The sequence below is a fragment of the Oreochromis aureus genome, linkage group 3 (assembly GCF_013358895.1).
Source record: "Oreochromis aureus strain Israel breed Guangdong linkage group 3, ZZ_aureus, whole genome shotgun sequence".
In the NCBI taxonomy this organism is placed as follows: domain Eukaryota; kingdom Metazoa; phylum Chordata; class Actinopteri; order Cichliformes; family Cichlidae; genus Oreochromis; species Oreochromis aureus.
Window position 1 is genome coordinate 11,845,703 of NC_052944.1, and position 13,053 is coordinate 11,858,755.

General features: G+C 40.2%; 1 protein-coding gene across 3 annotated transcripts; it reads left to right on the top strand.

The window, feature by feature from the left end:
- Positions 1–319: 319 nt before the first annotated feature.
- On the top strand, positions 320–12,718 carry LOC120438865 (neuroligin-2-like). Of its 3 annotated transcripts, XM_039609348.1 has the most exons (7): positions 320–453; positions 1,148–1,335; positions 2,242–2,507; positions 7,664–7,817; positions 8,587–8,665; positions 11,221–11,261; positions 11,365–11,806. In XM_039609348.1, the coding sequence occupies exons 3-6, from the start codon at positions 2,499–2,501 to the stop codon at positions 11,255–11,257; spliced, it is 279 nt and encodes a 92-aa protein (XP_039465282.1). In that variant the 5' UTR covers positions 320–453; positions 1,148–1,335; positions 2,242–2,498; the 3' UTR covers positions 11,258–11,261; positions 11,365–11,806. The 3 variants fall into 3 exon arrangements, with proteins under 3 accessions (XP_039465282.1, XP_039465283.1, XP_039465280.1); XM_039609349.1 differs by lacking the exons at positions 8,587–8,665; positions 11,221–11,261; positions 11,365–11,806 and adding an exon at positions 11,815–11,929; XM_039609346.1 differs by lacking the exons at positions 320–453; positions 11,221–11,261; positions 11,365–11,806 and adding an exon at positions 11,815–12,718 and having other exon boundaries at positions 1,324–1,361.
- The last annotated feature ends 335 nt before the right edge of the window (positions 12,719–13,053 follow it).

Consider the following 13,053-nt stretch of genomic DNA (forward strand, 5'->3'; position numbering starts at 1 on the left):
TTGGTGTTTAAATAAGGTTTCTGTCTTTGACTCAGTCTGTTGTCACTGTGTTTTAGAGAGAAAAAGAGATTTCAGATTAACTGGTGTTCCTGCTGCTGCAGCACTAAAGCACAGTATAGGTGACCGCGCTGATGCCTGTTCATAATTTCACCAAAGTTAATAAACTGTTGGCTAAATGTTCTTGTTGTCAGAGGTAAACAGAGGTGACAGGAGCAGATAATAAAGATTAAATATATGCTGAGTAACTAAATGCTGCTAGTCTGTGACATCACTCCCAGCAGCATCACCTCATTTCTTTGACCTTTAACATGAGAGCAGCTAGCAGAGCAGCTAGCAGAGCGGCCGCTACCTCTGCTGTCTGTCATGTGACCGAGTCAAGTGTGTGTAGTAGACTTGTTAGCATAGCTAGCAGGCTGAAAGAAGATAGCAAATTGTGTGAACACTTTGTCAGAGGTGAGCAGTAAAGAGAAGGATAAGGAGCTCCTCCAAATGCTGATAATGCACTTAACCTGATTTTACTCTTTGATGCATAATATGTGATGTTCAATCGAAAAGAATCACTTAAATTGACCTTATTATTATTATTGTTTATTATTCCTAACAAGGCTCTGTACTGTAGAAGTTTGCACATTTGATCTGAGGTTATTGTGTCCCTGCAAATTCAACAATGGGCCTCAATGCAAAGCATCAAACAAATATTTTTATTATCAAGTCATTCGACTTACTGGATGAATCATTGCAGCCCTGACAGTAATGCACACTCATTTTTATTGGTAGTCAACTGGTAAATGCAAGCTTTTAACTTTCATTGATGAGTAAAACCTTCAGTAGAAACATCTGGGAGCAGTGAGTGAATAAAACGTCTGACAGCAGCAGCAGGGACGATGCTGTCATAGTTTAATGTGGAGTCTGCACTCAAACAGTGAAGAGCAAAGAAAAGAACTCTGATGGTTCTGGGTCCTTTTGACCCAGCACTGTGGGTTTCTTGTGTTTTGGTGATATTTTGTATTATGGTTTATGTTCTGGTTCATTTACAGTCTTAGTTATGCTGTTTTGTGTTTCTTATATTTCTTGTTTAGTTCCTTGATTATTAGATTCCCCCTGTGTATCTCTGTGTGAGTCTTTGTGTTCCATTCTGTTTCCCCAGCCCGTTATGTCTCTCGTCTCCTCTTTCGAGAAGGGTCTGGCTGGAGCCACTGGGGAGCGCTATATTGCGACCTCCACAGTAACCGGAAACACGTGACCTCCACAGTAGCCGGAAACACGTGACCTCCACAGTAGGCGGAAATACGTTCCTGCATGGATCATCGACTGTGGAAACCTTGCAAGTGGATGGTAAAAGTTGGGACAGAGTCTTTCATGTATAAATTTGCTGTTAATAATTTATTTTTTTATTAATTGCACAGAAATATAATGTACAACAATTATGGCAATCTCTACAAAGATTCTTTTTTCCCAACATGAAATAGTATCAGAACAGGCTGAATTCCAACATATAGAAGATAGATAATGAACAGGAAGTACAAAAAACAACAAATAAATAAGGCAAGAGGCACTAAAGGAGCGACAAAGAAACTGATTTTGAAGATGAATAAAATATAGCCTCTCTATCTGTCTCTCCTCCCCTCCTTGGCCTCTCTCGGTGCAGATATGTAGGTATAGCTGTTTCCAAGCTACTTCTTACTATAACTGATTTCCCAGGGAAAGAAGGCTCTGCAGCTCTGCTTAATAATTAACTGACCAATCTTCGGCCCAGGAGAAGGGAGAGATAGAAAAAAGGGAGCTCGGGAGGAAACGAGAGAGAGCCAGGCGGCCCCCTTAATGAGCCACTTGAGTGGTTTAAACAGCACAGGACAGCCAGAACTAAAGGAGAGAGAAAGAGGGAGACAGAGAGGGGGAAATACATCCAAGGAGACGCTTGGAGGGGGGAAAAGCAGCTAGCTCAAGAAAGGGGAAAAATAGATCTTTTGACATCTCAGATGAGCTTTTTCCCAGTCCTGCCTCCACTTTTTGGAGCTAAAGCTCCACAGCATGCTCCGTCAGTGATGCTCTGGGTCTGTAGTCCCATCCTGTGTCTACAAGCTTTTCTCTAGTGAGAAACATGTGATGAGGAAAAATTGTTAAACTCTATTTTTAATCAAGTTCTGTAGTAGAAAGAAAGTTATGTGATTTATACATCAAGCATCCTCCCTCCGCCCTGAGCCTCACCAAAACATCCCTCTTTCCCACGTCTCCTTTCAGGTCTGTTCCACAGGGCCATAGCGCAGAGTGGCACAGCCATCTCCAGCTGGTCCGTTAACTACCAACCCCTCAAGTACACCAAGATCCTGGCCCGGAAGGTGGGTTGCACCTACGCAGAGACGGCTGACCTGGTTGACTGCCTGAGGCGCAAGAACTTCAGAGAGCTGGTGGACCAAGACATCCAGCCGGCCCGCTATCACATCGCCTTTGGGCCTGTTGTGGACGGAGACGTAGTTCCTGATGATCCAGAGATTCTCATGCAGCAGGTGAGGGTCTGATAACAGTAGCTGCACATCTCTGTTGTGTTTTATTATCTGAGCAAAGTGGTGAGAACTCCTGGGATCAGCCATGACGTGAAGCCAAAACTAACCAAACTGTAAAGCAGAGAAAATAACTGCAGTGTTGGTGATGTACATGATCGGGGCGGTATACTTTAGACACACTGAAAAGTTTCTCTTGTGTTGTCATGAGCATTTGCCAGAAGCCCAAAAAGCAAAGAAATAAGACTTTATTAAAGAAAAGTATAAACACAAGTACACACAATGATGAGACACAACTATAGAGACAAAGAGCGATCTGACTGGGACAAGTAAAACTAACTGGGAGAGCAGTTTTCTTCCAACAATTGCTACCAAAATAAAACAGGAAGCAACAAGACACATTAGCAAATAAGCTAAATGTAGTCAGACCTGGAAAATGTTAAGCTGGAACAGAACAAACAAGATGTGATCCTGTAATTCAAAGCCGACAGAGTCGTCGAGGTTTTCAAAGAGCAGGTTTCTCTTCTCAGTTCGATTGGAATATTTTCATGTGGCAAGAATAAAAAGTTATTATTCTTTTTTATTCATCCATCCAGATGTTATTTTGGATCATCTTCCGAGTGAAAAACTGAAAAAGCTGATTTGTGTGTATTATTAGTGTAAGTAACCACTGCTGGTTGACCAGGATTTTTAATTACAAAAGAGATTCTTAAAAAGTTTTATTATTATTTGATTAAATAAATGCTACATTTTGAAGAGGCTGCAGATGCAATCAGTGTCATTAATGTGAAAGTCATTTTGTGAGACGGAGGAAGTGTTTTATGTAAGGTGAAAACAATCAAACAAAAGGTGTGTAGAAAGCAGTAACGTGAATCTGAAAATCACTACAGGGACATATTGTGTGTGAGAGGAAGAAGTGTGAGTTTTGCAGCTCTATGCATTAATCAACACTGCAGACTTTTAAAGGATTGGCCCTGAAGCCGTGACCTGCAGAACAGGCAATATGATGAAGATCATGGACTTAAGAGTCATATACAGGGTTCTTGAAATCCTTGAAAATGCTTGAATTGTAATATTGTCTTTTCAAAGTTTGAAAAGTGCTTGAATTTCAGATGTGGTTCTTAAATTTGCTTGAAAGTGTTGTAACTAAAAGTTACTGTGACTCAAACATAGAAAAATTTGATTTTTTTATTTCCCACACCTAATTTATTAGAGATTATTTTATTTAAAAGTATTTTATAGCATATAACACCTTTGAAAATATGCTTCGGTTCACATTTAACTGCAGAAAATCATCAATCAAAATATGGATATTACCTGACCAAAGATTTGTGGTGACGTCACTGCTCTTTTAACTGTTTGGTGTCTTTGCTTTGTTTGCTGGTTGTAGAAATGGTTTATATGAGCTCTTAGCCAAGATTCTGAGGTGTCTGTGGACACATTACTCATGTTGGCACTTATATTTCTGACCTCATGTTATAACCGATTAAACGTGATCTCCTCGCTTTTGCCCCCATGTTTGGTGGTGTAGGTGCAAATGATCAGTCATGGCATTCTCATAATAAATAAGATACTGCAAATAATTATTTCTGCATTTGTGCGATTGAAGTGAATTGAAAATGTGTATGCAATGACGCTGTTTTAAAGATTTGGCCTAAACAATTTTGGAGTGAATGAGCCTAAACATGATGACCTAACTAGTGATACCCTGACACACACACACACACACACACACACACACTCACACACTCACACAAGCATGTTATGCCGGTTTCAGCTGAAACAATGTTTCAAACCATATTCCGGGTTTTTAGTTCACCATCTATGAGGTTTCAAGAAGACAATAAAGACAGATCTGAATGTTTGAAAATGTTTTGGAAAAATTCTGTAAAGATGAGATGAAAAATACTCAAAGGATAAATTCAATTGGTTTATTATTTAGATAAGTTGAAAAAAAAGTTAAACAAGCAAATAATGAAAAAAGGTAAACAAGTAAATAAAGAAACAAGGTAAAATCAAGTAATAATGAAAAAAGTTAAACAAGTAAATGAAGAAAAATGTAAAATGAAGTAAGAACAAAAAGTTAAACAAGTAAATAAAGAAAAAAAAGGTAGAGGAGAGAAAACCCCAACAATCCCCTCTGAGCAAGCACTTGGCGACAGTGGGGAGGAAAAACTGCCTTTAAACGGGCAGAAACCTCCGGCAGAACCAGGCTCAGGAGGGGACAGTCAACTGCCGGGACTGGTTGGGGGGGTGAACAGAGGTGGAGCAAGACGAGGCTACATCAGGTGAGGAAGCAGCAGCGTCTCTCCTCCGGAACAAGCGGAACCATTTTGTCTTCTTTTTCATGCACTTTTCCACGAGTGCTTTTTTCTCCAGGATGAGATTTCTCAACTCATCGACTGTTTCTGTGTTTTGCTTTTCAAGTTTCTTACATCTTTGTTCCACCTCTTCTAATGTTGCTTGTTGTTCTTCAAGCTTGTCTTTGAGTTGTTTGGATGTTGCCTCCTGTATCAGCTTGTCCTTGTGCATGTCTGCATTTCTCTCTTGGACTTCTTTGTGCTTGTCTTCTAACTGCTCGTTTCTTTTCTGGATTTCTTGGAGCGTGAGCTGCAGGTCTTCATGTATTTTGTCTTGTTGTTGTTTTTGTGCCTGCATTTGAGTGTTTTCACGCTTCAAGTTATTGAATTCCACCAAAATCCCCTTAACGAGCTCGGAGTTGTTTCTCGCTATCTGATCGATCCTTTTCTGCATCTGTGAGCAGCGTTTCTCCAGTTTGTCCTTTTCTTCTTCCACTTTAGTTACTTTGTCCTCCAACTCTTGCAGTTTTAGATTTTTAGACTCAAAGTCCTGGACAATACATTTTCCTTCTTCCAGTCTTTCCTGCTGTTGCTCTTTCTGTTGAAGAAGGTCTTTATTTTGGCGCAGTGTTTCATCCAAGCTTACTTTCAGCATTTGGTATTTTTCCTGCATGCTTTTCAGTTCGTGCTGCAAGTCTCTTTGCTTTTTGTCCTGCTCTTCCTTCTGTTGTTGGATTTTTCTCTTTTCTTCCACAACTTCACGGAGCTGTCTTTGGAGCAGCTGATCCATTTGGTCGATGTGTTGGAGATCCCTTTGTGTCTTATCAGTCATCGTTTTCTTGTCTTGGAGCTGGTTGGTCATTTCTTTTAGTTCTGCGCTCTTTTGCTTATTTTCTTTAATGAGGTGCACAATTTGCTCTCGGCCTGAGCAAACTTGATTCCCCAGCCCTCATTAATAATTTTATGTCCGGCTGGCGCTGTTGTCTGTCTTCCAGCTCTTTATTTTGGGCTTCCATTCGTCTACACTTGTTCTCCAGTTGAAGTTTCTCGTCTTCAATTTGTTGCATTTTTTTCTGGAGAAGGTAGTTTTCCTTCCTACTCTCCTCTAATGCCCTTTGGAAGGATGAGACGCCATTTGGGGAAATTGGCCGGCCACGCCAGGAAGGAGAGGCGGCGTAATCTTTTTGAATTGGTTGTTTGTTTCTTGGAAACATGTTGGAGTTTCTATACGATGACTTTGAAAAGCTTTCCAAATGTTTCTGTGGTGAACGTTTCGTAGGCTGCAAACACAGATGCTGCTGAAACGAACTAAAACTTGCTGTGTCTCACCCCTATTTAAGGAAAAACATCAAAGGACTTAAGATTCTTAAGATCTCCCTATGACATCATCACTCCCTAAGCCAATGAGATTGTCACAAGACATTTTGGAATGGGGTATTTTTTTTTTAAACTGTTTTCAAACTTAACTTAAAATTTCAGTGTTTCCTAGTTGTGGAGTATTGGTTAGTCCAGTCGATTAAGAAATTAATTGTCACAAACATCCCTAATATTATATAACAGACAACAGAAAACAAGACAGTTTTTTTTTTCACGCAATAGAGCTATAATAAAAGTTTTTTTTTAAATTATCCTACTTTTATAAAAAGAGAACATTTATTAAAGAATATGTATTTAATTAAAAATCTCTGTTCATCTAAAGCAGGGGTCAGCAACCTTTAAGACCCAAAGAGCCATAATTGGCCTACCTGGGGTTGAAAGTCTCGTTAAACCGGCGAAACGCCGTGCAGGAAGAGATCATGTCCCTGCAGATGAAGCACTCGGAGCACGACGCTCACCACGACATGGAGCCCCTGTGACCCCACGACATCCTGCGGCCCCGGCGATGAAAAAATAACAAAATATAATTTTATTTGTATATTGCAAAATCACAATAATCTTCCAATTTAGAACTACAAGTTTAAAAAAAAAAGAACTAACATAAATAAAATACACTTCAGCTAAATACTAATTTATTTTCCCAAACCACGCGGAGCCGCACTATAAGGACTAAAGAGCCGCATGCGGCTCCGGAGCCGCTTGTTGCCGACCCCTGATCTAAAGGGTTTAACAAAAAGGGGGAGCTTCCTGCTCGAAAATGAAATGTCCCCATTTTATGGGTTTGGGTGCTTAACTAGTTAAAAAGAACAAAAAAACAAACAAACATCTGTCTCCTATTTTTTTGTGTCACACAGGAAAGAAGCATCAATATCTGATGAGAAGACATTAATTTGTTGGTGTTTGTGGTGTTTGGTGCAGTTTTCCTGTTTTCTGGGTTGTTGTTTATTTCAAGTGGAGATGAAGATCTCTAACAAGTTGATTTGTTCACATTTGCACATCTTAATTTTTAAGAGGAATGTGTTTGTTGAGTTTGTACACTATATGCATGTAAGGCAACCGTTTCCTTTTTCACTATTTTTGTGTGGTGCATTTTTCTCTTTTAACAAAAAGGGGACAAAAGACATTTAAGTCGTCCTAAGATGATTTGTTTAAATGTTTACATGGTCTTACTGAGGTGATGCAAAGTGAAACATACTTTCTTTTTTTTGGTAATGTGCTGGAAAAGCTTGAAAATGGACCTTGAATGTGCTTAAAAAGTGCTTGAATTTGACCCTGAAAAATGCGTATGAACCCTGCATATATTGCAGTATTCACAGTTTATAGTAGGAATTTCATGCCAACAGCTATTCTTTATTTTGTTTACTGGGAAATGAAATGCTGCCAATTCCCAAAGCTGGTTTTCAGCTGCACTTCCTGTTGTAGACTTGTGATGCACACAGGCTCTGTTCCAGCACTCAGCATGTTCTTCCTTTTTTTCTCCACCAGGGGGAGTTCCTAAACTATGACATCCTGATAGGAGTGAACCAGGGAGAGGGGCTGAAGTTTGTGGACGACAGTGAGGACAACGACGGCATCTCAGCTGCGGCGTTCGACTACACCATCTCCAACTTTGTTGACAACCTCTACGGATACCCAGAGGGTGAGGACGCCACCTCTGTACACTGCCACTTTTTCAGTTATTCCATTTTACAGCCTCCTCTCACTTAACTGCGTTTTGCAGCAGCATCAGGTTTTGTCTTATTAGGAGCCGCATTAGTTGGTTTCTTAGTTTTTTTTCGTTTTGCTGTATTCATTAAAATAAACAGATAATCGTCAAAATGACAAATGTGGGCAATTATCAAAGCCCACATTACAGTTCTGACAGCTTGAGTTCACATGAATTTTCAAAAGAATATCAAAACCTGTGAAAGTGCTTTAAGCGTTTAAAACCTGCGAGTAAAGAATGGAATCAGTAAAATGTAAAATGTGAAGTGAATCAAACAAGACAAGCGTGCTAAAGAGAGCCACCCATCCACATCACGGCGTGTCTGCGCCTTAACCTTTGAGGCTCTGTGGGCAGTAATGCTATCATCCCCCAGGTAGTCGGCTCCCAATCTCAGCGTCGTTGTTTCTGACAGATCGGCCTGCGAACCCCTCACAGCCGGACCACAGTCACAGTACAGACATGTTTGGATAATGCAGCCATGCTTCCTCTCTACTGCCTGTCACTCCTGTTATGTGAAAGACTTTTTTTTCCTCTCTAGATTTTTCACTCGCTTCCTGGCTCTTGGTTCATCTCACCAACGTGTGCTTTGGTTTCATATCTTTCGATCAGACCGATCTCTTAAAAAATGTCTCGCACTGCTGTTACTTTACTCTTAGCAGTTTTTCACTTTTATCTTTCTTCCCCTCCTGTGCTTCTTCACCAGGCAAAGACATCCTGAGGGAGACCATTAAGTTCATGTACACAGACTGGGCGGACAGGGACAACTGCGACATGCGGCGGAAGTAATAGCAAATATATTTCTTGTAGTTTTTAAAATCATCCTTTGAAAGGAAATTGAGTAAAAGTGAATACTGGAAGGAGTTCTGTGCCCTGAACTGCTCACATGTCCGCATTTCATCAGTGATGTCATGTCCCAGGGATCGACAGATAAAATCTTTAACAGCAGGCTTCAAACACTGGTTGGTGAATTCTTCTGCCTTCTTCTGACACTGGTCTCGTTTATAAAACACATCTTTGAAATCATCACTAAACCTTTCTTTGTTTTCAATCAAACATCTGTAAGGATCCTTTTCTTCATGCACTTTCTTAAACTCTCTGGCTGCAAATCCACAGATGTGCAGTTTTAGGGAAACTTCAAACTCAATGTCTGTTGCAACATCCAGATTGTTATCGAGGTTCTCATCAGTGATGTCTAGGATCTCCTTCATGTATGTGTCACAGTACATTTTTTTCCTCCTCACTTTTTCTCTCACCAAGTGAGTGCAAGCATCTATGATGCTGTCAGCCAGTTTTTGTGCAGCCATTATGTAATCTTGAATGTTCAAAAACATACTTACGTCCTCACCTCTATTTGAGTATCTTTCAGCTGTATATCTGAAAGGCCCCAAACCACAATCCTCCAGCCTTTTTTCTAAGAGTTCTTGTGAAACATCCCCTTTATGTTTTAGGCTTTCTTTCAGATAAGATGATGCATTGATGAAAATTTGTGCAGCTTGCTTTTCAGAACAAGGAAGTTCTTCCAGCATGTCATTCCACATCTTGTGAAACTTATTTTCAAGTTCTATCTCTTCCATCTGAACATTATTTTTCCATTATTCATGAACCAGTCCCCAAACTGCATTTTCAATCTCTTGTATGTGATTTTCTTTGATTTGATCAATTTCTGCCATTCCCTCTCTGATTTCTGCTGCTGCTGTGAGCTGATTAAAAACAGATTTCTCTATTTCTTTTTGAAGGTTTTTTACACTGATTAAGAATTCCTCTTTGTATCCTCCAACCAGATAAACATGACCCTCTGTTTGCTTGAAATACTGTGTCAGATTTTCTAGAAACTTTTTCTCCCATGTGGACAGCAGTGTTGAGGCTTCACTTTTCAAACATTTGAGAAATTCATTGATGTCAGAAGATTCAGATTTTACAGCAATTGTACCAAAATTGGAAATTCTTGTTTCTGCGTTTGTTACCCAGGTGTACATTTCTTTTTTGAATTCCCACTCCCATTTGTCCAATTCTGCACAGAGGCTTGTGTATGCATCAGCTATGAGGCTGTTTCTGAAGCTGAAGATGAAGTTTTCATGTTTTACTGCAGTCCACAGACTTCTCACCCACTCTTTAAACTCCATGATATTATTAGCAGATGACTCACAGTTTCCCAGCAGTTTGATGATGTGTTTCTTGAGCTCATATACAGCCTCACTGTACCCTACACTGACTGGTGCCATTGGTGGGTTTCCATTCCAGAGTCCAGGAATGTACCAGTTCCCAGTGTCTGGACTGTACTCCATCACATCAGTGAAGCTCTTGTTCTCCTCTTTCTTTTCCATTCTGGCTGCTGCCTGGGTCATCTCATTCAACTGTTCCAGGAGCAGTTTCCTGTTTCGTAAGTTCTTCTCATGGGCTGAAACATCGGACACATTCTGGTGAACAAACACACATTTTGGCTTTTTGCCCACCTCCTTCATCCTGAGAAAAGCATGCACAACTATTTGTAGGATGTTCTTCATTTCAGTTGAATTTTCCATTGTAATATTGACAATGGTGACATCACTCAGCCCCACAAGAAGTGTAGCAAGCTCATTGTCGTGCTCAAAGCTGTTGTCTAGTTGTGCAAGTTCTGGTGACTTTAAGCCCTCAGTGTCAATGATCAGCATGAAGTCACAGTTTAGGACTTCTTTCATGTCTTCATTGATTTTGATGAGCAACATAAAGGCACCTCGAGTACATCGACCACTGCTGACTGCAAACTGCACTCCAAACATGGTGTTAAGGAGAGTGGACTTTCCTGTGCTCTGAACTCCAAGAACTGTGACTACCAGGATCTTTCTGTTTGGAGACACCAAGTCACTGAGCTGAGAGAGAACATCACTCACCCATCTGAGAGGGATGTTGGATGCATCTCCATCTACAAGCTCAAGAGGAAATCCATCAAGCAACAACTCTGCACACAGTTTGGGCAGATGCTGCAGCTGTTGACGTGCTGGATCTGTTTGTGGAAGGGACAGTGAGGCTTCATAGATCTGACCCATTTCACGGAAGAAGTGTTCAGTCCCCAGTGAGCTGTTGGAAATTTGTCTGTCAATCTCCTTGATCTCCTCTTTGTTCGCAGAGTTCTTGCATTTTTCTTTATATTTCTCCTGAAGTTCAGACAGTTTTACACGAGACAGGTTATCCAGGTTCATTCGCATCCATTTCAGGAAATAAAACCTCTCTGTTCCTGGGCTTGATATTGCATTAATGAAACATGTCATAGCTGTCGACATGTCATAAGAGTTTTGTTTTTTTCGTAGTTCTTTTTTCCTTTTCTGAAGTTCGCTTTTGTAATCTTGTATATTTTCAGACCCGATATGTTGAAGTCGAAATTCTTCCTTCTCTAACCAGGTCAGTTCTTTCCATATTTCACCTTGCTGTGGAAGCTGATCTTCTTTGAATCTATGGATATGTTGAATTTCAGCAGTGATGGCTTCTGCATTTGTCTTTGCAGTCTGACACTCTGGAGATTCTTCATCAACCAGGATTCCCAGTTCATTGGCGATGTCTGCCATCTGCTCTATTGACATCTTCATCTTTGAGTTCCTAACTACATCTCTGACTGTTTGTCTCAAACTTTTCACAAAGTCTGCATCATTTCTTTGTTTTGTCTTAATAATGATGTTGGTTTTGGTCAAGCCCATTGTCTGCACTAGTTTTTTCAAAGAATCTGTACTGTTGTGCTTGCTCACATTATTACCCACTAAGAAGATCTGTGCCTTGTGTTGTTGGTTGGTAAGTAGACTGAGCTCAGATTCAGAGTCTAAATGGTCAAAGAACACAAATATTGCTGCAGATGTCTGACACAGAAAGGAGTATTGTGTTTGAAAGCTTGCAATGTCGCCACGAAGGTTAGCTACAGCCACTGGCTGACTGACAATATCAATGTTTGCTTTTCCACCAGGAAGATACCAAGTAATTTCAGTCAGTCCATTGGATGTTCTTCTTGGACTGTCACCACACTCCATGTTGCGATGAACAAAGGTGTCATGGTACTGCTGAGAATTGCTCAGAAGCTTATTGAGAATCTCTGACTTGGACAAGGAGCACTCACCCAGTCTGACAAAAGAGATCATTGGAAGTTCAGAGAGAACGATTCTGTCTTCAATGAAGCCCTTGGACTCTGACAGAGACTGAGGTCTGTACTTTTTAACAATGTCTCTCATGGCCCACAGCATGAGTGTGCACTGATTGGTGTCACAATTGGGAAGCATCAGAGGAACAGAGAACTGACACATGGACATTTTTAGTGCGATTTCCTGCTGCAGAAAACCATCAGAACACAGAATGAGAGCAGTGATAATGTCAAGAGGGTTCACCTTGTCATCTGTGTTTGTACTGTTAAATAGATTTTCAAAGGATAACTTTGCATTCCCTGATGAATTGTCACTGCATGAATTACAAACTGAGGTACATTTCACATTCCTAGCTGTCACATTAACCATCACCAGTTTCTTTAGAAAATACCAAGGAAGGTCTGATTTCTGATTCCCAGGTTCATCAATAAGAGTCTTCTCATCAATCTCAAGTATTTTTCTCAGTTGTATCTTTTTTCTGTAGTACTGCTCCAAGCCCAGATCTTCCAATAACCTCGCCAGCTGTGTCTCTGTGGATAAAAAGATGGTTGTTATTTCTGGAAAAACAACCAAGTCAGCTACATTGGGATTGGTTTCATGTAGTTTTTGTCTACTATATTTGAACACTCAAAGCGCTTTATACAACATGCCTCGTCAACACATATTTCTATACAAGCACTGTTTTCTACACGTAAATGCGTTCTGTCTAATCTTCACACTCTAATGAACACAAGTTCCTGTTCACTATTTCCTGTTCTCTGCAGAGTCTGTCTCTCTTTGTATTTATAGTCTAAAAACCCTCTTTAATTCTACTAAATCTTGATCTAAAAAACAATACACCTTCATTTCACTCACACACATTTAAATAGAGCTCTTTCAAACCTCAGGCTTCAATCAGGAAAAATAAACTCAACCTCTCATACCATCACTCATGGATTTATTGAATTAAAAGCACTCTCAAACTTTAAAACATCCTACTTTACATCACACAAGAAATATATTTCACACTCCTTTATTTCATACACACTTTTTAAATCTTCTAACCTCTTTCAGACGCCATCAATCGT